Source organism: Thamnophis sirtalis, unplaced genomic scaffold (assembly GCF_051295495.1).
Source record: "Thamnophis sirtalis isolate CommonGarterSnake01/CBP01778 unplaced genomic scaffold, rThaSir2_p1.2 scaffold_4, whole genome shotgun sequence".
Lineage (NCBI taxonomy): Eukaryota > Metazoa > Chordata > Lepidosauria > Squamata > Natricidae > Thamnophis > Thamnophis sirtalis.
Genome location: NW_028261384.1, coordinates 137,809,041 through 137,835,127, shown reverse-complemented (window position 1 = coordinate 137,835,127; position 26,087 = coordinate 137,809,041). Strand labels below are relative to the sequence as shown.

Here is a 26,087-nt window from a genome sequence, read left to right as displayed (position 1 = left end):
AAAAAGCAATAAGATCTGGATAAACAAGTTAATTTCAGTTCTGCGTCTTTGAACTTGTGATACCCAGGAAGATTAGGGCGTCTCCCGCCTGGATTTAACTTCGCGGCGCTCGCTGGCAACGGTTGTTTGGTAGCTGGCACCTCGGATTGGGGGTTGGGAAAAACAATGACTTTTGACGAAGGAATAGAAGGGGAACTTACCAAATTTGCGGATGATATTAAACTTGCAGGAACAGCCAACAGCCGAGATCAGTGATGGTGCTGAAAAGGTCATGTTGAAATGTCCGTGTGCGCTCATTGGTGCACTCCGGAATAGCCGAACGTTCGGGTTCCGGTCTGCATGCCTGCCTGACGATCAGCTGGCTCGCGGGCATGTGCAGGCTGGTTTTCGGCACTGCCGTGCGGGCAAAGGGATCGCGCTACAGAAAAGCCAAACTTCCGGGTTCTAGCGTTCATGTGCGCCCGACAATCAACTAGCTGGCGTGCATGGGCACACCGGTTTTCGGCACCGTCTTGTGTACAAAGGACAACTGATCGTCGTGCGTGCATGCCCGCCAGAAACCCGGAAGGCAAACGAGCAAGCCCACGCATGGCTTTGCGTGCCACTTTGGGCTTTTTGGTTCTAGATCCATGATGGATCTAGACATCGATGGCAACCTCTCTGCGGGCACGTGAGCCATTGCCCCAGTTCAGCTCCACCGTGTATGCACATGCACCTCCCGTCCAGCTGGTCCAGAATGCAGCCGCGCGAGGGATTGTGGGTGCACCCCGGTACACCCACGTTACACCTATCCTCCGCGAGCTGCACTGGCTACCTATTGGTCTCCGGATACGCTTCAGGGTGCTAGTTATTACTTATAAAGCCCTACATGGTATTGGACCTGGGTACTTGAGAGACCGCCTTCTGCCGATTACCTCCCACAGACCCATTCGATCCCACAGATTAGGCCTCCTCTTCACTTAATGTTACACCTCCGTATTCCATCTGCCAGTCAATGTCGGCTGGCGACTACTCGGAGGAGGGCCTTCTCTGTGGCTGCCCCGGCCCTTTGGAACGAGCTCCCCATGGAGATTCAGACCCTCTCCACCCTTCAGGCCTTCCGGATGGCCGGGAAGACCTGGCTGTCCCAGCAAGCCTGGGGTTGAGTTCCTTCCCTTACTGGAATCTGCTGTGTCTGTTGTGCTTTTAAACTGTTTGTATTGTCTGATTGTCTTTGTCTTACTTTTTGTAATTTCCCCTCCCTTGGCTTTGTTCAGCCGCCCTGAGTCCCTTCGGGGAATAGGGCGGCCTACAAATGGAATAAAATCCAAAATCCAAATCCAAATCCATCTGATTTTCGGGTCACTGCCGGTATGCGGGGGGGGGGGGGGGTGTCAAGTGGGTCACACGAGCATGCATAGGGACAGAACAGCACCCCTGCCCTGTTTTTGGTCCCTGGAGGCGGCAGGAAGGCCTACTAGGCCCAAAACGGGGCATGAAGAGTTGCAGCACCCCCCCCTCCCCACGGCCTGTTTTTGCTCCCAGGAGGCTGCAGGGAGGCCTACTAGGCCCAAAACGGGGTGTGAGGAGTTGCAGCCCCCCCACACAACCTGTTTTTGCTCCGAGGAGGCTGCAGGGAGGCCTACTAGGCCCAAAATGGGGCGTGAGGAGTTGGAGCCCACTCCCTCCCCACGGCCTGTTTTTGCTCCCAGGAGGCTGCAGGAAGGCCTACTAGGCCCAAAATGGGGCGTGAGGAGTTGCAGCCCCCCCACACGACCTGTTTTTGCTCCGAGGAGGCTGCAGGGAGGCCTACTAGGCCCAAAACGGGGTGAGAGGCGTTGCTGCCCCCCTCAGCCTGTTTTTAATCCTAGGAGACTGCAGGAAGGCCTACTAGGCCCAAAACGGGATAAATTGTAAATTTAATGAATTTATATGCCGACCAATCCCGAAGGACTCCGGGCGGCTTACAAAATACAGGGCTAAAAAGATAGAAAGTTAAAAGAAGGAAAGAGAAAACAGATTAAAAAGCAACACATCATACACTCAATCTAGGTGGGGCTGGACCTCATTCATGAAGTGAACAGCCCCAGGCCTGCCGGAATAGCCAGGTTTTTGTGGCCTTACGGAAGGCCGAGAGAGTGGGAAGGGTCCGGATCTCTGGGGGTAGATCGTTCCACAGGGCCGGGGCAGCTACAGAGAAGGCCCTCCCCCGAGGAGTCGCCAGCCGGCATTGTCCGGTCGACGGCACCCGGAGAGAAGGCCCATCCTGTGAGATCTTATCGGCCGTTGGGAGGTATGCGGCAGGAGGCGGTCTCGCAGATATCCGGGTCCTAGGCCATGTAGGGCTTTAAAGGTGATAACCAGCACCTTGAAGCGCGTTCGGAGACCGATAGGGAGCCAGTGCAGCTCGCGGAGGATAGGTGTGAGGAGTTGCAGCGCCCCCCCTCCCCCTGGCCTGTTTTTTGCTCCCAGGAGGCTGCAGGGAGGCCTGCTAGGCCCAAAATGGGGCGTGGGGTGTGTGTGTCACGCACGCATGAGCAAGGGTGCATGGTGTGTGTGAGTGTGTGTGTGTATGTGTGAGACGCGCCCTAGATAACAGGTTCAAGATCCAGATGGATCTCGACCGACTCGAACCCGGGGCCCTCTCTAAGAAAACGAAGTTCAATGTAGAGAAAAGTCAAGTCTACATTTAGGCAAGAAAAACCAAAAGGATAAAAGAAGGATAAAGTTTACTCCTCAGCTATTCTTACTAGGTATATGTACTGACTTTACAGTGATAGAGACTAACTTGATTCTGCATCTAATAACGGCAGCAAGACTGTTGGTGGCGCAATACTGGAAGAAGGAAGACTTGCCTACAACTCAAGAATGGACATTGAAAGTTACAAACTTAGCCGAGATGGCTAAAATATCGGCATATCTTAAAGATCACTCAAATGAGAGATATAAACGAGACTGGAAAAAATGGATTGACTATATACAAAATAAATACAGGACCAAGAAATTCCAGTTAGCCTATGCTTAAGATCAGGAATGATTTAAACTGTTTAAAGTTGGTTCAGCAAGAAGAAGCTAAGGTCAATGTAGAATGTTATTAATTTTTTTTATTTCTTTTTTTTTCTCAATAGATTTTAGACTGTGTTTGTTAGAAATCCATACCGTGTACGGGTTCTGGGAAGTCGGGGGGGGGAAGGTGGAGGGGGTTGGGGGAGAGGGTGGAGGGAGGGAGGGGTATATATTAGGCTAGACAAGAATTTGGTGGTAAACTAGAATTATTTTGACATACAAAAAATTGTACTTCGATGTCTTACTGATTGAGGAATGATGAAATGTTTGCCTTAAAAGAAATAAAACTTTTGAAACAAGAACAACCAAAAGGACCATCTAGACTGGGCAAAAACAGACTTCCTAGCAGTCACTGTAAGAGGGATCTTAGTGGACAACCGGCTAAACGATGGGACTTGTAGTCCACGCCATTGAGAAAGCCCCAAGGCTGGATAAGTAACTGCTGTGCTTCAGAAAAGAAAAAAAAATCTGTTATCTGGGACTTTGGGTCTTATCAACCCGAGTCCAACCCACTCCTCTTCCCAGCAGGCCGGTTAACTGATGGAGCTCCCTGTCTTTGCTGAGGGATTGCTTCAGAATTCAGAATGACTCAGAAACAGGAAGAAATGCAAGATCAAAAGCCCAGGACGGAGAGAAAAAAAAAAAAAAAAAAAAAAAGCCCAGGACGGGCTGCGGGGCAGGAGTTGAAATCCACAGTAGCCTCCGTCAAGCTTCAGTGGGACCGAAGCCAACACATCGCGGGCTCTGATTGAAGAGCTGCTTTGGGAGGAAAAGACTTAATAAAATAAAATAAATAAAATTATAACACGTAACATAGCATAGCATAGCATAGCATAACAAATATAAAATAATAATATAAAATAAATAAAATACAATGCAATAAAATAAAATAAATTTTAATATAATAAAATAAATAATAATATAATAATCATAACAACATAGCATAGCATAAATAACATAAAATAAAATACAATGCAATAAAATAAAATAAGTTTTAATATAATATAATTAATATAATTAATATAATTAATATAATATAATATAATATAATATAATATAATATAATATAATATAATATAATATAATATAATATAATATAATATAATATAATATAATATAATATAATATAATATAATATAATATAATATAATATAATATAATATAATATAATATAATATAATAATAATATAATATAATATAATATAATATAATATAATATAATATAATATAATATAATATAATATAATATAATAATATAATATAATATAATATAATATAATATAATATAATATAATATAATATAATATAATATAATATAATATAATATAATATAATATAATATAATATAATATAATATAATATAATATAATATAATATAATATATAATATAATATAATATAATATAATATAATATAATATAATATAATATAATATAATATAATATAATATAATATAATATAATATAATATAATATAATATAATATATAATATAATATAATATAATATAATATAATATAATATAATATAATTAATATAATATAATTAATATAATTAATATAATATAATATAATAAATATAATTAATATAATAATATACATAATAATAAAATAAAGTAAATTTTAATATAATATTTTAATATAATATAATAATACAATACAATGCAATGCAATATAATTATAATTATATAATATAATATAATATAATATAATATAATATAATATAATATAATATAATATAATATAATATAATAATCATTACAACATAAGATAATAAATGTTAAATAATAAAATCAAATAAAACAAATTATAATAAAATAAACTATCATATAATAAAATAAACTATCATATAATATAATATAATATAAAATAATCATAACATATCATAACATAACAAATATTAAATAATAAAATAAAATAAATGAAATAAAATAATAAAGTAAAATAATAATAATAAAATAAAATAATAATAATAAAATAAAATAATAAAATAAATATAAAATAATAAAATAAAATAATAAAATGAAATGAACTAATAAAATATAAAATAGATAAATAATAAATAAAATAAAAATAAAATAGAAAATACCAAAATAAAATATTTAAAAAAGTTATTTTGGTCACAGAAACAAAATTCAGAGGCCTGACTCTTATTTATGATGTGCCCGGAGGGGGCGGGGATTGTCACGTGATCCTTTTTCGCGACTTTCTGACGAGCGAAGTCAACGGGGAGACCGGATTCACTTAATGACCGCGTGACTAATTGAAGCACTGCAAAGATTCCCTTAACCACTGTGGCAAAGAACAGTCACGAGATGGGGCAACATTTACCTAGGGACATAAATGTTGGGCTCGGCCTTGGTCATAACTTGAGGACCATTTGTACTTGGGAATGGGTATCATGGTTTCCTCCTTCTCTTGATTTCAGGCTTCCTGACTTTTGTGAACTGTGCCTACGTGAAGTGGGGAACCCGAGTCCAGGACCTGTCTACCTACGCCAAGGTGCTAGCCCTCATTGTCGTGATCATTGCAGGCATCGTCCGCATTGGACAAGGTACTAGTAACACTCTGGCTGTGGGGTGTCTATATTTTCTCTAAACTCTAGGGGTGGGAGGGAAGTTGGGGGTACCTCCACCCCAGGTGATAAGAGGGTGGTCAGGGCCAGGGGTCAGAAGTCTCCTAAAGCCTCTGGAGGGAGAAAAACGGCCCAACGGGCAACTTGGAAGTCCCCGAACTTCCAGTTTGCATGTGGGGCCGTTTATCACCCTCCCCAGGCTCCTAGAAAGCCTCTGGAGATAGATAGATAAATAGATAGATGATAGATAGATAGATAGATAGATAGATAGATAGATAGATAGATAGATAGATAGATAGATAGATAGATGATAGATAGATGATAGATAGATAGATAGATAGATAGATAGATAGATAGATAGATAGATAGAGATAATAGGTAGCTAGGTGGGTAGTTAGGTTGATAAACAGATGACAGAGGATGGGTAGGTAGCAGTGGTGGGTTTCAAAAAAATTTGGAACCTCTTCTGTAGGTGTGGCCTGCTTTCCGGGTCCAGTGGTGGAACCTCTTCTAACCGGTTCGGTAGATTTGACGAACCGGCTCTACCGAATAGGTGCGAACTGGTAGGAACCCACCTCTGGTAGGTAGGTAGGTAGGTAGGTAGGTAGGTAGGTAGGTTAGGTAGGCAGATAGATAGATAGATAGATAGATAGATAGATAGATAGATAGATAGATAGATAGATAATAGGTAGGTAGGTTAATAAACAGATGACACAGGATGGATAGGTAGGTAGGTAGGTAGGTAGGCAGGCAGGCAGGCAGGCAGGCAGGCAGGCAGGCAGGCAGGCAGGCAGATAGATAGATAGATAGATAGATAGATAGAATGATAGATAGATAATAGGTAGGTAGGTAGGTAGATAGATAATAGGTAGGTAGGTAGGTAGGTAGGTAGGTAGGTAGGTAGGTAGATGGATGGATGGATGGATAGATAGATAGATAGATAGATAGATAGATAGATAGATAGAGGTAGACAAATAGATAGATAGATAGATAGATAGATAGATAGATAGATAATAGGTAGATAGCTAGATAGCTAGATAGCTAGATAGCTAGATAGAAAGATAGAAAGAAAGATAGAAAGATAGAAAGATAGAAAGATAGAAAGATAGAAAGATAGAAAGATAGAAAGATAGAAAGATAGAAAGATAGAAAGATAGAAAGATAGAAAGATAGAAAGATAGAAAGATAGAAAGATAGAAAGATAGAAAGATAATAGGTAGGTAGGTAGATAGATTTAGATAGATAGATAATAGGTAGGTGGGTAGGTAGGTAGGTAGGTAGGTATATATATATAGAATGATAGATGCTAGGTAGGTAGGTAGGTAGGTAGGTAGGTAGCAGGGGTGGGTTTCTCGCCCCGTTCCAACCGGTTCGGTTGGAACGAGGCCGGCGGCATCCTCGCGCATGCGCGTGGCGTGCGCGTGCACGCGCGCCCCGCGCGCATGAGTACTAGCACCTGCGCGATGCTCCAGCTGCTCCTGGAGGATCGCGCAGGCGCTGTATGCGTCCTGCGCATGCGTGGAAGCGCAGAATTCGGCAAAACCGGGTAAGGAGCGGGCGGGCGCGCGGGCGCGGGGGGGAGGGCTTCACCGTTCCCGGAAGTTACTTACTTCCGGGTTCGGCGACCAACCGGATCGCGGGGACCGCCGCGAACCGGTTGAAACCCAGCCCTGGTAGGTAGGTAGGTAGGTAGGTAGGTAGGTAGGTAGGTAGATAGATAGATAGATAGATAGATAGATAGATAGATAGATAGATAGATAGATACCCCGTTTCCCTGAAAATAAGACCTCCCCAGATAATAAGCCCAATCAGACTTTTGAGCACATGCACTAAAACAAGCCCTCCCCTGAAAATAAGGCCTTTGTGAAAATATTGCAACACAGCAACAACCATGAGGTGACCATGTTTGCCGCCTCCTGCACCTCACAAATAATAAGACCTCCCCGAAAATAAGCCCGAGCGTTTATTTCCAAGGGGAAGGGAGGCTAAAAAAATAAGACCCTGTCTTATTTTTGGGGAAACATGGTGGCAACAGAAACTTGGAGGAGGGAAGGCTCGATTGTGGGTCGTAAGCCAAGGACTACCGGCTGTTCTATGTTATTTTGGGCTAACTCCCTCTCCCCGCTCTTTTCCCGCAGGACACTCGGAGAACTTAACCGATGCCTTCGAGGGCTCTGCGTGGGACGTGGGCAGCATCGCCCTGGCTCTCTACTCCGCCCTCTTCTCCTACTCCGGATGGGACACCCTCAATTTTGTCACGGAAGAGATCAAGAACCCCGAAAGGTCAGTCGCCTTCCCCTGCCCTCCCCGAACAGCCGGACAGGTTTTCACTCAGTCCAGGCCTGTGAGATCACTGGAGTTGGCAAGCTCCCATCCCCACGTCCAGAAGGCTTCCCCACCCCTGTTTCCCTGGAATAGCCTTAGGATTGTTATGCCCCCCCTCCCCACAGGGGGAAATTGAACCCGATCAACTGGCCCTTCCTTGTTCTTCAGACTTTGTCTCTCTCGTCAATAAATTCCTTGCGGGAGATTAAAGCTGGCAGGAGTCCCGGATTGGCTGAAGGATCCTTCTCTTCCTTGGGTGCCGGAATTTCACGTGGCCCAGCCCCGTGTTTCTCCCCATGGGCCTACATGGATACATCCCAGCTGGACTGTGTTGTTTCTCTGGGGCATAGAATATATAGAATTTTTTTTTAGAAAAATGTTCATGGAATCTTAGGGCTGGAAGGGACCTTGGAGGTCTTCTTCTGATCCAACCCCATACCCAAGCCAGGAGTTGAAAACTATGTGGAAATAAATCACGTTGGCAGGCTTAATAAAGTAAAGTAGAATAGAATAGAGTAGAGAATGTGGAATGGAATACAATAGAATAGAATATAGAATACTATAAAATATAGGATAGGATAGGATAGGATAGAATGTGGAATGGAATGGAATATAACATACCATAAAATATATAGTACAGATAAAATAGAATAGAATAGAAGATATGGAATGGAATGGAATGGAATAGAATAGAATAGAATATAGAATATAGGATAGGATAGGATAGAATGCATGGAATGGAATGGAATATATAGCATACCATAAAACATAGAATACAGATAAAATAGAATAGAATAGAAGATATGGAATGGAATGGAATAGAATATAGAATACCATAAAATATAGAATAGAGAAGAATAGAGTACAGAACATGGAATGAATGGAATAGAATAGAATAGAATAGAATATAGAATACCATAAAATATAGGATAGGATAGGATAGAATGCATGGAATGGAATGGAATATAGCATACCATAAAACATAGAATACAGATAAAAACAGAATAGAATAGAAGATATGGAATGGAATGGAATAGAATAGAATAGAATATAGAATACCATAAAATATAGGATAGGATAGAATGCATGGAATGGAATGGAATATAGCATACCATAAAACATAGAATACAGATAAAAACAGAATAGAATAGAAGATATGGAATGGAATAGAATAGAATAGAATATAGAATACCATAAAATATAGGATAGGATAGGATAGAATGCATGGAATGGAATGGAATATAGCATACCATAACACATAGAATACAGATAAAAACAGAATAGAATAGAAGATATGGAATGGAATGGAATAGAATAGAATAGAATATAGAATACCATAAAATATAGGATAGGATAGAATGCATGGAATGGAATGGAATGGAATATAGCATACCATAAAACATAGAATACAGATAAAAACAGAATAGAATAGAAGATATGGAATGGAATAGAATAGAATAGAATAGAATATAGAATACCATAAAATATAGGATAGGATAGGATAGAATGCATGGAATGGAATGGAATATAGCATACCATAACACATAGAATACAGATAAAACAGAATAGAATAGAAGATATGGAATGGAATGGAATATAGAATGCCATATAATATAGAATGGAGAAGAATAGAGTACAGAATATGGAATGAATGGAATGGAATAGAATAGAATAGAATAGAATAGAATAGAATATAGAATACCATAAAATATAAGATAGGATAGGATAGGATAGAATAGAATGCATGGAATGGAATGGAATGTAGCATACCATAAAACATAGAATACAGATAAAATAGAATAGAATAGAAGATATGGAATGGAATAGAATATAGAATACCATAAAATATAGAATAGAATAGAATAGAATAGAATAGAATAGAATAGAATAGAATAGAATAGAAAATAGAATGGAAATAGAATTTAATGGAACGGAACAGAATGGAACTGGAAGGGGCCTTGGAGGTCTTCTAGTCCAGCCCCCTTCTCAAGCAGGAGAACCTTGACCATTTCAGATAAGTGACTGTCTAGTCTCTTCTTAAAAACCTTCAGTGATGGAGCACCCACGATTTTTGGTGGCAAGCTGTTCCACTGGTTAATTATCCTCACTGTTGGAAAGTTTCTCCTTAATTCCAAGTTGCTTCTCTCATTGATGAGTTTCCAGCCATTGATTTGATTTACTAGCATTCTTTATTTGGGGGAGGGGGGCTGCTACAGAGAGGAGAGGGGTCAAGCTGTTATCCAAAGCACCTGAAGGCCAGATAAGGAATAATGGATGGAAACTGACCAAGGAGAGATTCAACCTGGAAGTAAGGAGAAATTTCCTGACAGTGAGAACAATCAACCCATGGAACAGAAGTTCCCTTCGGAAGTGGGGGCTTCATCACTTGAGACTTTCAAGAAGAGATTGGACTGCCATCTGTCAGAAATGGTGTAGGGTCTTCTGCTTGGGCGAGGGGTTGGACTAGATGACCTCCAAGGTCCCTTCCAACTCTGTTAATCTGTTAATATCTGTTGAATATAACTCCGCAATGGCAACGAAGAGAGCGTCCGGCCAGTAAACCCTCAGTTCCATTCAGATGGCCAGACTCCACCCCGCAAGGGATTATGGGGTCATTAAATGGGGATGATTGTTTATGTAGTGTATCTAGGAGGTGGTGGTGACCCTTTGAGATCTGCCTGCAACCAAATTTCATTTTAATGTATGCCAATTAATGAACATTTAAAGTGGCAATAAAGTGAATGCGAAGTCTTTGAGGTCGGCGGACTTCAACTCCCAGAATTCCCCAGCTAGCCTGAGAATTGAATTTGAATTTGAGTTGAAGTTGAAATGGAAGATGGGAGTTGAAGTCCAACTGTCTCAAAGTCAGGTTTAGGAACACCGGCCTCTTCAAATGACAGGCAGTCCTCAACTTATAACAGTTCGCTTAGTGACCACTCAAACTTACGACAGGTACGGGGAAAAAGCGATGTAGCAACTGTTTTCCACACTTAACGACCGTTGCAGAATCCCCCTGGTCCCAGGATCGAAATTTGGATGCTTGGCCCCTGGCTCGTACTTACGACGGTGGTGTTGTCCCCGTGTTCCCCTATTTGCGACCTTCCGACAGGCAAAGTCGATGGGGAAAGACAGATTCACTTAATGACTGTGTTACTGCGGTGATTCCCTTAACGATGGTGGCAAGAAAGGTCGTATAAAATGGGGCAAAACTCGCTTAACTGTCTCACTTAGCAACGGAAGTTTGGGTCTCCAGTCGAGGGTTGTCTATTGAACTGTGATTGGGGGCATTGCTACTTATTTATTTTGTTCGATGCACACGGGTGCCAGTGTGCCAGGGGAGTGCCAGACTCTCTAAAGTCCCCTTGGGTGGGGGGGTTGGACTAGAAGACCTCTCGGGTCCCTCCCAAATCCTATGATTCTATGATTCTTTTCCTTAATTCAGATTCCTGGGGTTTTATTTAGGAGGAAATTCAGGTGGAGAGCAAGTGCCACCTGTTGGGAAAAGCTAGGCATTGCAGCACTGCTCTGATCAAAGGTTTGTGGTATGGATTTTCTGAGAGGCCAAAAAGATAAATCTTGCAATCTGCAGAGAGCAAACATGCGCAAGATTGCAGGTAGAAGTATGAACACGGGCATAAACAAAAGAAATTAGTACAAGTGAATGGGGGACAGTAGGACAGGGACGGTAGTCACGCTGATGCGCTTACGCACGCCTCCCTTTACGGACCTCTTAGGAATGGGGTGAGGTCCACGGTAGACAGTTTAAGTTTGAAGCTGTGGAGGGTTTGCAGATGTAACAACGGAGTCGGGAAGAGCGTTCCAGGCGTTGACCACTCTGTGGCCGAAGTCGTATTGTCTGCAATCGAGTTTGGAGCAGTTAACCTTGAGTTTGTATCTATTGTTAGCCCGTGTGTTATTGTGGTTGAAGCCGAAGTAGTCGTTGACAGGTAAGAGATTGCAGTGTAGCAGAAAATGAGACAAGGCCAGCTCTTTGTCAGAGGGAAAGGTTTATTGCGCAAAGGTTCTTTAGCGATTGGTCAAGCAAAATCTGCGTGACCCGTCAAAACCGCGCTCGACTAAGCCGCGCCCGATTAAACCGCGTCGCTGACGTCATCAACAGGGCGACAACAGCTAGCGCGGAGAAAGAAGGGCGCTTTAAATAGCGCTTTGAAAGCAAGCCGATTCAACTTAAGGTAAGGGTTAGGTTGAGGGTTAGGTTAAGGGTTAGGGTTAGGGTTAGGTTAAGGGTTAGGTTTAGGTTTAGGTTTAGGTTTAGGTTTAGGGTTAGGGTTAGGTTAAGGGTTAGCTTTAGGGTTAGCTTTAGGGTTAGCTTTAGGGTTAGCTTTAGGGTTAGGTTAAGGGTTAGGGTTAGCTTTAGGGTTAGCTTTAGGGTTAGGTTAAGGGTTAGGGTTAGGGTTAGGGTTAGGGTTAGGGTTAGGGTTAGGTTTAGGGTTAGGTTAAGGGTTAGGGTTAGGGTTAGGGTTAGGGTTAGGTTTAGGGTTAGGTTAAGGGTTAGGGTTAGGGTTAGGTTTAGGGTTAGGTTAAGGGTTAGGTTTAGGATTAGGTTTAGGGGGGTTAGGTTTAGGTGTTAATTTTAGGTTTAGCGTTTACAGCGTGCTTCTGTCTCCATGCTGTTGTCGCCCTGTTGATGACATCAGCTACGCGGTTTCGTCGAGCGCAGTTTCGTCGAACGCGGTTTTGTGGTGGAACCCAAAATCTGAACCCCGAAGGGCAGTTGTTTACAGTCTTTTATACTCTTAGCCAACATATCAATCATCCCAAAGTACCTGGCCTTCCTGTGTCATGTAGACCCCCTTCCTGTGTCACGTAGGCCCTCGTACACAATCTCCCAAAACAGAGACAGGACATTCGTTACTCAATTACCTCCCCACAGGGGGCATTGGTACCAATATCCTGCTTCATTTGTTTTAGTTAGGTGAAGCAAACAGAGCAACTAATCTTAAGGGTAATTCATCCTTTGTCCCATTCCACATGGTCAAGAAACTTTTAATACCCAAATAATCTGTCTAGTTGTCAAATTCTCTTTTAGTAGCAGACAATTTTGTGTACTACGCTTAGGTCAGTCCGTAGCCGGCGCAGTTCCAGGTTGTCCAAGCCCAAAATCTCGAGCCTGATGGCAGAAGGGATTCTCTTGTGAGCAAAGGAGTGGAGGACTCTTCTTGTGAAATACCATTAATTGTATTAATGTCCGATAAACCATGTAGATTCCAGGCAGATGAACTGTATTCGAAGATTGGTCTGGCAAAGGTTTTGTATATGCCCTAGTTTGCAGTTCAATGTTACCGGAGAAGAAGCTTCACAAAATTAGGTTAACCACTCTTAATGTCTTTTTTTTTTTGGCAATGCTCTTACAGTGAGCTCTAGAAGGAAGGAATTCTGGAAGGAACGAATAACTGAAGGAAGAAAGGAATTCCCAACCCGGCATGAGGAGTTTCTCCCCGTCCTTTTATGAAATCAAAGGAAAGCCAGGAGAACTGATTGCCACTAGGGGGGAAAGAAATATGAGAGCTTAGCAAAGGAATTTAGCCAAAGCTGGTGGGGTGTAGGTAGCTAGCCTGAAAACCAGGAGCCTGTGAGTTCTAGTCTCACCTTGGGCATGAAAGCCAGCTGGGTGACTTTGGGCCAATCAGCAGGAGACTGTGAATTCTAGTTCCATCTTGGGCATGAAAGATAGATGGGTGACTTTGGGCCAATCACCAGGAACCTGTGAGTTCTAGTCCCACTTTGGGCATGATGGTGGGGTGTAGGTAGCTAGCCTGAAAACCAGGAGCCTGTGAGTTCTAGTCTCACCTTGGGCATGAAACCCAACTGAGTGACTTTGGGCCAATCAGCAGGAGTTCTAGTCCCACCTTGGGCATGATAGATGGGTGACTTTGGGCCAATCACCAGCAGCCTGTGAGTTCTAGTCCCACCTCGGGCATGATAGATGGGTGACTTTGGACCAATCAGTAGGAGACCATGAATTCTACTTCCATCTTGGGCATGAAAGCCAACTGGATGACTTTGGGCCAATTACCAGGAGCCTGTGAGTTCTAGTCCCACCTTGGGCATGAAACCCAACTGAGTGACTTTGGGCCAATCAGCAGGAGACTGTGAATTCTAGTTCCATCCTGGGCATGAAAGATAGATGGGTGACTTTGGGCCAATCACCAGGAGCCTGTGAGTTCTAGTCCCACCTTGGGCATGATAGATGGGTGACTTTGGGCCAATCACCAGCAGCCTGTGAGTTCTAGTCCCACCTCGGGCATGATAGATGGGTGACTTTGGACCAATCAGTAGGAGACCATGAATTCTACTTCCATCTTGGGCATGAAAGCCAACTGGATGACTTTGGGCCAATTACCAGGAGCCTGTGAGTTCTAGTCCCACCTTGGGCATGAAACCCAACTGAGTGACTTTGGGCCAATCAGCAGGAGACTGTGAATTCTAGTTCCATCCTGGGCATGAAAGATAGATGGGTGACTTTGGGCCAATCACCAGGAACCTGTGAGTTCTAGTCCCACCTTGGGCATGATAGATGGGTGACTTTGGGCCAATCACCAGGAGCCTGTGAGTTCTAGTCCCACCTCGGGCATGATAGATGGGTGACTTTGGACCAATCAGTAGGAGACCATGAATTCTACTTCCATCTTGGGCATGAAAGCCAACTGGATGACTTTGGGCCAATTACCAGGAGACTGTGAGTTCTAGTCCCACCTTGGGCATGAAACCCAACTGAGTGACTTTGGGCCAATCAGCAGGAGACTGTGAATTCTAGTTCCACTTTGGGTGTGAAAGCCAGCTGGGTGACTTTGGGCCAATCAGCAAGAGACTGTGAGTTCTAGTTCCACTTTGGGTGTGAAAGCCAGCTGGGTGACTTTGGGCCAATCAGCAGGAGACTGTGAGTTCTAGTTCCACTTTGGGCATGAAAGCCAGCTGGGTAACTTTGGGCCAATCAGCAGGGGAACGTGAGTTCTAGTTTCATCTTGAGCATGAAAGTCAGCTGGGTGACTTTAGGCCAATCATTCAGCAGATTCAGTATGAAAGCTGAACGGGTGACTTCAGTGCTTAGACCAGGAGACAGTGAGTTCTAGTCCCACCTGGGACATGGAAGCTAAATGGGTGACTTTGGGCCAATCACCAGGAGACTGTGAGTTCTAGTCCCACCTTGGGCACGAAAGCCAGCTGGGTGACTTTGGGCCAATCACCAGATGACTGGGAGTTCTAGTCTCAGTTGGGCACGAAAGCCGGCTGGCCGACTTTCAACCAATCATCAGGAGGGTGTGAGTTCTAGTCCTGCCTTAAAAAAAATACATAAAAGTCAACTTGGCCAATAATTCTCTCTCAGCTCCACCCACCGTGCAAGGTTGTTGTTGTCGTAGGGAAAATGGAGGAGGAAGGAGCAATAGATCTCTTCACCACCTCGAATTGTTCATTAAAAAAAAAAAGACGGGGTTTACAAAAACCAAATAAATAAATACATTTAGTTTTGCAAGCTGTCTCCCCTAGGCCGGATGTCTCTGAAGCGACTGGCTGCTAAATCACAGCCCGTATGAATAGACACCAGACGCAACCATATTCTTTCTCCTGCTGCACCGTAGGAACCTCCCCCTCTCCATTGGGATATCCATGCCGATCGTCACGGTGATCTACATCATGACCAACGTGGCCTACTACACGGTCCTGAGCAAGATGGAGATCCTGTCGAGCGATGCCGTGGCTGTGGTTAGTAAGCGCCTCTCGTCCCGTTCCTGGGACGGATCGGCGGAATTGTCCTTAAAGCAGGATTGTTCAACCTTGGCCACTTTTAAGACTCGTGGACTTCAACTCCCAGAATTCCCCAGCCAGCCCTAGGGGATCAAATATTGTATGGTGGCCTAGAAGCGGAGCCCTCGCCTCACAATCAGGAGGCCGTGAGTTCGATCCTAGGTAGAGGCAGATATTTCTCTCTTTCTCTGGGCACAATGAGAATATATCTGCCAAAGATAACTCCGCACTGGCGACCGGAAGGCATCCGGCCAGGAAACACTCAGCTCCATTCAGTTGCCCAGACTGCACCCTGATACAAAGGATTATGGGGTCATTAAAAGACACCCAAAAAACCACATATTGTACGATGCCGTTAAATGAAGCGCTTAGTCTTGTAGAGCTTGGCTGGATGGGGAATTCTGGGAGTTGAAGTCCAAGGTTTTAAAGTGGCCGAGGTTGGACAGGCCTGCTTTAAACAGTCATTTAACTAGGGGATCGCAGATTGTACAATGCCATTAAGTGACGTGCTTGGAGTGAGGAATCAGGGAGCTGTGAGTTCAATCCTAGGTAGTAGAGGCAGAAATTTCTTTCTCTGGGCCCACTGAGAATATATCTGCTGAACAAAACTCCACCCTGGCAACAGGAACAGCATCTGGCCATTCAAACACTCAGCTCCCTTCAGTTGCTTAGACTCCAGATTATGGGGTCGTTAAATGAAGATGCTGACTAAATGACATGCTTAGTCTTGGCATAGGGCAAGGGTGTCAAATTTGATTTCATTGATGGCTGCATCAGTTTGATGGGGCCCGAGGTGGGCGTGGCCAGTTCGACGTTGCGGGTTCCTGTGATGACCCGAGTGCTATGCCAGTGAAAACGGGCTCCCGAGCTCTGTTTTAGGCTGGGACGGCCTCTTGCAATCAGTGGTGAAATTCAATTTTTTTCACTACCGGTTCTGTGGGTGTGGCTTGGTGGGCATGGGCGTGGCTTGGTGGGCATGGGCGTGGCAGGGGAAGGATACTGCAAAATCTCCATTCCCACCCCACTCGGGGGCCTGCCAGAGGTGGCATTTGCTGGTTCTCCGAACTACCCAAATTTTCCGCTACCGGTTCTCCAGAATCTGTCAGAACCTGCTGGATTTCACCCCCGATTGCAACTCTCTGCCAGTGAAAACGGAGCTCCATTCCTGCTCTGGCATAAGGTGAGGGCCAGCAGCTGATCGAAGAAACCTCTTCTTTTTATTCTAGACTTTTGGCGATCAGGTTTTCGGAGTGATGAGTTGGACCATTCCCCTCGCGGTGGCCCTGTCCTGCTTTGGAGGCCTTAATGCTTCCATTCTTGCCGCTTCCAGGTAAACCACCACTGAGCCGTGTGGCCTGTTTGAAACCGGGCTGCGGGAGAAATGGGCAAGCACACACACATATCGTATTTTTCGGAGTATAAGACACACCTTTTTCCCCCTCAAAAAAGGGGCTGAAAATCTGGGTGCGTCTTATACACTGAATAAAGCATTTTTTGCCTCCTGAAACCCCGTCCCCCCTTCACCAAAATGGCCATGCATAGCCTTTAGGAGGCTTTCAGAGAGCTGGGGGCTGAGGAAGGCAGAAATGAGCGAAAAACGGGGCCTTTTCTGCTCAATTTTGCCTCCCCTCCAACTCCCCAGGAACACTTGCGCAGCCGCGCAGCCGCGCGAGCGATTGTGGGTGTGCCTCGGTACACCCACGTTACACCTATCCTCTGCGAGCTGCACTGGCTCCCTATTGGTCTCCGGATACGCTTCAAGGTGCTAGTCGTCACTTATAAAGCCCTACATGGTATTGGACCTGGGTACTTGAGAGACCGCCTCCTGCCAATTACCTCCAATAGACCGATCAGATCCCACAGATTAGGCCTCCTCCGAATTCCATCTGCCGGCCAATGCTGGCTGTCGACCACCCGGAGGAGGGCCTTCTCTGTGGCTGCTCCGGCCCTTTGGAACGAGCTCCCCATGGAGATTCAGACCCTCGCCACCCTTCAGGTCTTCCGGACAGCCATTAAGACCTGGCTGTCCCAGCAAGCCTGGGGTTGAGTTCCCCCCCTACTCGAATTTGCTGTGCTTGCTGTGTTTTTTTAATCGTTTGTATCGTTGTCCTGTTTTTGTCTTACTTTTCTGTATTTGTTCCCCTTCCCTTGGTTTTTGTTCAGCTGCCCTGAGTCCCTTCGGGGAATAGGGCGGCTTACAAATCGAATAAATCCAATCCAATCTAATCCAATCCAACACTCTATAAGCCTCCTAAAGGCTATCCATGTCCTTAAAAAAAAAACAACGGGGCCGTTTTTACAAAAAACGAGCCGTTTTTTACAAAAAATGAGCCGTTTTTACAAAAAACGAGCCGTTTTTACAAAAAACGAGCCGTTTTTACAAAAAACGAGCCGTTTTTACAAAAAACGAGCCGTTTTTACAAAAAACGAGCCGTTTTTACAAAAAACGAGCCGTTTTTACAAAAAACGAGCCATTTTTGGGAGGTTTGCAGTGTGCAAAACCTTTTTTTTTATTTTAAATTGCCTCTTCAAAACCTTGGTGCGTCTTATACTCCAAAAATACGGTACGTGAAGCTCCCTTTGTGTGAGCGGAGGGCACATGTGTGTTGGAAGGAAAATCCAGGTCCTGTTCCTAGCCGGGAGAAAGGCACTGGAGCAGGGGTGGATTTCGGCTGCTGCTACTGCTGGTTTGCTGAGGGATGCGTCCTGCGTGGGGGCGCACATGCGCAGAATAAAAACAACAACAAGATGGCAGTGCTTACATCACCGCCAAGAAAACCGGTTCGGAGGCATAGCAGGCCGAGTTACAACGTACTCGTCCGAACCGTACCGAACCGTTAGGAACACACTTCTGCCCTGGAGACAAAATTTGAGGCTGAAGTCTGACTGAGAAGGAAGGTTCTCTTTATTGACGAAGCCGAACCACCAACCAGCCACATGTGATTCTGGGTCAAGCTGAACAAAATGGAGTTGAGAGTGGGTGGGTTTTTATACCTCCTGTTGGAAGGCATGTCCACCTGGGTTCAGTTCCAAGTGGGGGGAAAGACCCTGAAACACGGAGGCGGCTTGGAAGGATGGTTGAATGGCGAAGCCGAAGCACCAAGCACAGTGTGCTTCTGGGGAACTCAACACATAGAGTGGAGAGAGAGAGAGGAGTATTGACACCTGCTCTTGGGCCTTGCCCTTGAACTTCCTCTACCTGTGGGAGAAATGTAGATCCAACCAGCACACAAATCAATACTTCAGCAGGTTTCCTGTACTGTATAAAAGAAGTTTCCTTATATGCAGTAATATAAAGTATAATGCAGGTATACAATGCCCATGCATTCTATAGATCCTCCCTTCTCCTCCTTCCCATCTCCTTCCTTCCTTCCCTCCTTCTTTTTCCTCGTTCCCATCTCCTTCCTTCCTTCTCCTCATTCCCATCTCCTTCCTTCTGTCTCCTCATTCCCATCTCCTTCCTTCCTTCCTTCCTTCCTTCCTTCCTTCCTTCCTTCCTTCCTTCCCTCCCTCCCTCCTTCCTTCCTTCCTTCTCATTCCCATCTTCTTCCTTCCTTCCCCTCATTCCCATCTCCTTCTCTCCCTCCTTCCTTCCCCTCATTCCCATTTGCTTCTTTCCTTCCTTCCCTCCTTTTTTCTTCGTTCCCAACTCCTTCCTTCCTTCTCATTCCCATCCCCTTCCTTCCTTCCCCTCATTCCCATCACCTTCCTTCCTTCCTCCCTCCCTCCCTTCCTTCTCCTCATTCCCATCCCCTTCCTTCTCCTCATTCCTATCCCTTCCTTCCTTCTCCACGTTCCCATCTCCTTCCTTCCTTCCTTCCTTCCTTCCTTCCTTCCTTCCTTCCTTCCGTCCGTCCTTCCTTCCTTCCTTCCTTCCTTCCTTCCTTCCTTCCTTCCTTCTCCTCATTCCCATCCCCTTCCTTCCTTCTCCTCATTCCTATCCCTTCCTTCCTTCCTCCCTTCCTTCCTCCCTTTCTTCCTAATCCTCCTTCCCATCACCTTCCTTCCTCCCTCCCTCCCTTCTCCTCATTCCCATCCCCTTCCTTCCTTCTCCTCATTCCTATCCCTTCCTTCCTTCCTTCCTTCCCTCCCTCCATTCCCATCTCCTTCCTTCCTTCCTTCCTTCCTTCCTTTCTTCTTTCCTTCCTTCCTTCCTTCCCTCCTTCCCACTAGCACTTAGACTTATATACCACTTCATGGGGCTTTACAGCCCTCTCTAAGCAGTTTTTCAGAGTCAGCCTATTGCCCCCCCCCCCAAAATCTGGGTCCTCGTTTTACTGACCTTGGAGGGATGGAAGGCTGAGTCAACCTTGAGCTGGTGAGGATCGAACTGCTGGCAGTCAGCAGACGTAGTAGCCTGCAGTATTGCATTCTAACCACTGCACCCCCACTGATTAATTGTTCTGTTAGGAAATTTTTCCTCAGTTCTAAATTGCTTCTCTCCTTGATGAGTTTCCACCCATTGCTTCTTGTCCTGTCCTCAGGTGCTTTGGAGAATAGCTTGACTCCCTCTTCTTTGGGGCAACCCCTGAGATATTGGAAGACTGCTATCATGTCTCCCCTGGTCCTTCTTTTCATTAAACTAGACATACCCAGTTCTTGCAACTGTTATCCGTATGTTTTAGGAGTTGTACATTTCTGCTTTCTGAAATTGGCCTCCAGGACCAGAAAGGCAACTCAAGACCCTCATTCATTTTTTCCCAACAGATTGTTTTTTGTTGGCTCCCGGGAAGGACACCTGCCAGATGCCATCTGCATGATCCACGTGGGACGGTTCACCCCTGTGCCAGCCCTGCTTTTTAATGTGAGTCCTAGGCTAACGCGTGAGAGAGTGTGTACGGATCCACTTGGCTCGGTGGGGAGAAAGGAATCGGCCTTAACACACAATGCTGTTCTAACCCCCACCTTGTTCGTTCAGAAACGACAGCCAGACAGAACTTCAAAGGAAATGTTTTTATCAGTCCCGGCTTTTGCTGGCCCAAAAGGAACATAGATAAATTCTCTGGCAAAAAGTTAAACAGCAAATGCAAAAACAAACTCTTACAGCAAACCACTTCTCCAAGTTGGTTTCTGTTTTGACTAAAACAGGAACAGAATGGAACGCAATAGAACGAACGAATGAATGAACGTTGACTTCTGCAACTAGGGCGTGGCACCATCAGTCTTTTATCTGCAGGAGGAGATCCTTAACGAGCCACAGCTGCTTGTTCTCCTCTCCTGTGAGCATCCTGAAACCACTCACAGGAGGTTTCTGTGTCAGAGTCGGATAGCAGCTCCAAAGGCTCTTACCGAGCCACAACAAATGCAATGCGCTCTACGCACACCCGCATGCATGCACAACTCCCCGCACATGGGGGGGGGGAGTTTTCACCCTCCCCAGGCTTTAGGAAAGCTTCCAAAGTCTGGGGAAGGCAAAAACCAGGCCTGATGGGCCAACCAGAAGTTCGGAAATCATCTGTTTCCGGCTTCTGGGGGATGGAGGAGGCTGTTTTCGCCCTCCCCAGGCTTCAGGAAAGTTTCTGAACTTCCCGTTGACCCATTGGGCCCATTTTTCACCCTCCCCAGGCTTTGGAGGCTTCTCTGGAGCCTGGGGAGGGCAAAAACAGCTTCCCCCGGCTCTCTGGAAGGCCGAAAAATCAGCCGGACGGCGCTGGGGCTGATGGCTCGTGGACCAGCAGATATGACTCCGTCTGCCACAGGTTTGCCATCACAGATCTAGTCCAATCTCCCGCCCAAGCCTTAAATCTCCACTGTCCCTTTTCCTCGTTATCTTGAGTGATTTGCCCAGTGGAAGAAGCAATTATCTTCTCTAAGTGTTGAACGGTATACATGCGATATAGAATAGTTAGATTTCAGCAAGGCATTCGGCAAAGTAGACCACAACCGACTTCTTGGTAGGCTAGAAAAAACGTGGGATAGATAACATCACCGTCGGATGGATTTGTAACTGGCGGACAAACCGTACTCCACGAGTAGTCTTTAAGAGCCAAGGTGGCGCAGTGGTTAAATGCAGCACTGCAGGCTACTGCTAGATCAGCAGTTCAGCGGTTCAAATCTCACCGGCTCAGGGTTGACTCAGCCTTCCATCCTTCCGAGGTGGGTAAAATGAGGACCCAGATTGTTGGGGGCAATATGCTGACTCTCTGTAAACCGCTTAGAGAGGGCTGAAAGCCCTATGAAGCGGTATATAAGTCTACTGCTATTTAATGGTACTAGGTTTAAGTGGAGGGAAGCAAGCAGAGGGGTACCACCAGGGGTGGGTTCCTGCCGGTTCTCACCTCTTCTATAGAAGAGGTTCCACAAATCTACAGTGCCGTTTAGAACCGGTTCCAGCTCCCTCCTCCCGCCTGTCCGCACATCATCAAGATGAAGAGCGAGAGGAGGAATTCTGGGAGTTGAAGTCCACAAGTCTTAAAGCTGTCAAGTTTGAACACCCCTGGGTTTTTTTTTCCTAAAGGGTTAGAGGTGCGAGGGTCTTGTAACTTGACAGCTTTAAGACTTGCGTGCTTCAAATGCCAGAGTTTCTGAGCCAACATTTGGGTTGCTAAGCAAGAGCGTTGTTAAGTGAGTTTCACCACATTTTACAAATTGGCCACACCCACCCAGTCAAATGGCCGGCAAGCCTCTCCCACTCGGTCACATGGCCGGCAAGCCTCTCCCATTCGGTCACATGGCCGGAAAGCCACTGCCACCCAGTCACATGCCAGTAAGCCACTCTCACAAAGCAGGCCACACCTACAGAAGAGGTTCTAAAAAATTTTGAACCCTCCTCCTCCTCCTCCTCCAACAATTTTATTTGTTTTTGAACAAGGACAAACATTAAAAAAACCACCATCTTCCATTACAAATTGTAACAGAAAGTGTGTCAGTTGGTTACAATATTTCCATGCATCTCTTCCATAGTCACCACCTGCTTTTCATATCAAATCGCATATTTTAAATTCACCTATATTCATGTATATCACAATTATTATACCTCAACCTTAATTTGATTATAAACTGTTTTTACGTCCTTTTATATATAATATTCAAAATCTAGAATAGGATTATATGATATTCCATTAAATCATCCTAAGATCATCAGATCCCAATACATCTTTATAACGTATTCTAGATAAAGTTTTTAAATCTCCTCTCATAATCTCCATGTGTTGTTTATATAAAATGTCATATTATCAAACTAATATATCTATATGTATTGTTATCATTATTAATCATTATTATTTAACTATAGCTTATTGTCGCTTCATTTTATACATACTACTAGTAAACTAGAGCCGAGGTGGCGCAGTGGTTAGGGTGCAGTACTGCAGGCCACTTCAGCTGACTGTTATCTGCAGTTCGGCGGTTCTAATCTCACCGGCTCAAGGTTGACTCAGCCTTCCATCCTTCCGAGGTGGGTGAAATGAGGACCCGGATTGTTGGGGGCAATATGCTGACTCTGTAAACCGCTTAGAGGAGGGCTGAAAGCCCTATGAAGCGGTATATAAGTCTAACTGCTATTGCTATTGCTAAACTAAATTTAGCTTGATTTTTTTATTACACATTTTCATTGCATCAACCTGTATCTTTCCAGTAATAGTACGGTCTTATATCTCTTGCCATTTGTAGCATTAATGTTCTAGTTACTTTCTTAATTAAAGAAAGAGAATGTTATTAAGAGGATTTGGCTTTCCTTTTGGTGTCTGTCCATTGCAGGGAGCCATGGCTCTGATTTATCTTTGCGTGGAAGACATCTTTCAACTCATCAACTACTACAGCTTCAGCTACTGGTTCTTCGTGGGCCTGTCCATCGCAGGACAACTGTATCTTCGCTGGAAGGAACCTTCTAGAGAACGTCCACTCAAGGTAGAGGAGCTGTTAGCTGCGTAATGTATAAAACTTCCATTTTCCACAGCCCAGCGTTAAACTGGCAATGCTAACTATACAGGCCATCCTCGACTTGTGACCCCCAATGGAGGCCCAAATTTCCATTAGCAATCCAAGTGAATTTCCCATTTTATGACATTTTTTTGCCATGGTTGTTAAGCGAGTCACTGCAGTTGCTAAGCGAATCACACAGTCATTAGGCAAATTCATCCCCCCCCCCATTGACTTTGCTTGTCAGAAGCTGGCTGGGAAAGTACAAAGGGTGGTCACCTGATCCTGGGAGGCTGCAATCGCCGTAAATACGAGTTAGTGGGCCACAGTGAGTTGACCATGACCAGTTGGCCATGGCGAATTGTCTCATTCCGAAATTAGACCAAGGGATAATTTCCTGACAATGAGAACAATTCATGGTGGAACGTCTTCCCTACAGAAGTTCTTGGCGCTCCAATCACAAGAGCGAGCCCGAAATTTGGTGTGAGTCCTTAAGTGTGATGGGTGGACTTCTGTGAGTTCTGTGGCAATGGGAGACTTCAACCAATTCCCGCTTGTTTCCTATAGTTGACCATCATTTTCCCCATCATTTTCTGCCTCTGCACCGTCTTCCTGGTGGCTGTACCGCTCTACACCGACCCTATCAATTCGGCCATCGGCATTGCCATCGCGGCATCTGGACTTCCGGTCTACTTCCTGGTGGTACGAGTCCCAGACGAGAAGAGACCAAACTGCTTACGGCGAGTGACGGGTGAGTGAATCGGAGCTTCTACCGCTGGGATTTCTGATGTCTCCCTTCAGTGGTACAACCCCCAGAAGACTACCAGGGGGAAGAAGCTGTCCCTTTTCCCAGGCTTGCAAATGTTCAAAACCACATCTCCTATTGCAGGGGATGGAGGAACACAACACAATTCCACAAATGAAGCAATACCATGCAAAGATCTTAACATCTTTATATATATATATATTGCAGTGACCAAAACTGTGACGCCTCCTGCAGCCCTCTGCCAGCGAAAACCATTTTCACTGGCAGAGGCACTGTGGGCCAGTCCTTTGCTGTTTCTGTTGTGGCCCACTAGTGGGCAGCAGAGCTGGCGGCAGACTCAGATAGTGAAGAGTTTGGGGAGGAACATGGGCCAGTCCTGGAGTCTGGGGAAACCTCTGATGGGTGCTCCGTGTCGGAGACAGAGATGGGGCCAGGGCTGTCTGACAGTTTTCAGCTACCTTAGGAGTGGGGCAGAAGAACAGTTGGAGTCTGTTTCCGATGTCCGCATGCGCGGAGCTGTCAGGAGAAAGGAACAATTAAGAAACAGGAGTTGACTCGGGAGTAAAGGCACAAGGGGACGCTGAATGGCCCCTCCCATAGGAAATAAATAGGAGAGAAAGGGGAGTGGAGTTTGCAGGAGACAATTAGTTTGCTTATTAGTGTGAAGATTTGCTTATCTGAGAGGCTCCTTGCCAAGTATTTCCTTGTACAGCGTTGCGCCTGGAAGCTCTCTGCCTGGCAACTATCCAAGGACTGATAAGGTCGGTGTTTGCAATACACCTTTGAAAGACTGTTTGGTGGGACTTTGCTGGATGTGAATGCTAGGAATTCACATTAGCCAAATAAAAAGGGGTTTGAGGTTGGGATAAGGAGTCTGTTTTCGTGATTTGGTGAGGCCTAGGTCAGAACAGTTTTCAGGGCGGCCCTGTGGGCCAGATCTAAGCACCCCGTGGGCTGGATCCGGCCCCTGAGCCTTGAGTTTGACACCCCTGACCGTAAATAATCTTTACATTTCCATCTCTATTTTTTTCTGAATTGAATCATTCTTCACCACCATCGGTGCCTGGATGATAACCAATCTTCTTTTCCTTTCCCAGCCCGCGCAACCCGGATTATCCAGTTAGTGTCCCTGTCTGTCCTGACGGAGATGGATCCCGAAATCAAATCTCAGTGATGCAAGAGATGACCATCCGAAAGAGAGGCCGGCTTCTCCCGTCAATCCCTTGCCAAGGACTGTTAATTTATTATTTGAGATTTTGTTGTTCAGCGCTCCATATTAAATTTCTTTTAATTATTTAAAAAAATGATCTGCGGGATACACCCTCTCGGTCATTTTTACCACAGTTCTCTAATGGTTCCTTTGTGCAATTTTTGTCTGACCTGGAAGCCATCTTTTACATTTGGGCCTTTAGGCCTGCCACAATTTCTACTGTGGGAAAATGGGAGGAGGGATTATATGGAGCATGGGTGAGAGGTAGTCAAAACAACATTCCTTTCCCAGAGAGTCAAGGACACCTTGCCCTGCAGCTGCGATGAGGTGACTGGGAGGCATCTTCAGTTTTGGACGGTGCCTGATTGGATCATCTGTTGGACCTGTGGGTGCTGGGCAGGGGACTTGAATTTTCATTTGGGTGGGGAAAACCTGGAAACTGTCAGGTTCCGATAGAACAACAAAGGACATCAATGTTGGGTTTCAATACTTGTATATCACATTGGTACTAACTGACTACCGCTTTCTGGAAGAACAGAATAA

The 26,087-nt window shown here is 45.0% G+C and overlaps 1 protein-coding gene across 1 annotated transcript in view; it reads left to right on the top strand.

The window, feature by feature from the left end:
• Window positions 1–25,652, top strand: part of SLC7A7 (solute carrier family 7 member 7) — a 38,822-nt gene extending 13,170 nt beyond the window's left edge. The window contains exons 3-10 of the mRNA XM_087714212.1: window positions 5,470–5,595; window positions 7,755–7,899; window positions 15,543–15,666; window positions 16,935–17,038; window positions 20,416–20,512; window positions 23,407–23,556; window positions 24,136–24,319; window positions 25,432–25,652. Coding sequence (XP_087570338.1) covers window positions 5,470–5,595; window positions 7,755–7,899; window positions 15,543–15,666; window positions 16,935–17,038; window positions 20,416–20,512; window positions 23,407–23,556; window positions 24,136–24,319; window positions 25,432–25,508 — 1,007 coding nt within the window. The 3' untranslated portion in view covers window positions 25,509–25,652. The remainder of the gene's footprint in view (window positions 1–5,469; window positions 5,596–7,754; window positions 7,900–15,542; window positions 15,667–16,934; window positions 17,039–20,415; window positions 20,513–23,406; window positions 23,557–24,135; window positions 24,320–25,431) is intronic.
• The last annotated feature ends 435 nt before the right edge of the window (window positions 25,653–26,087 follow it).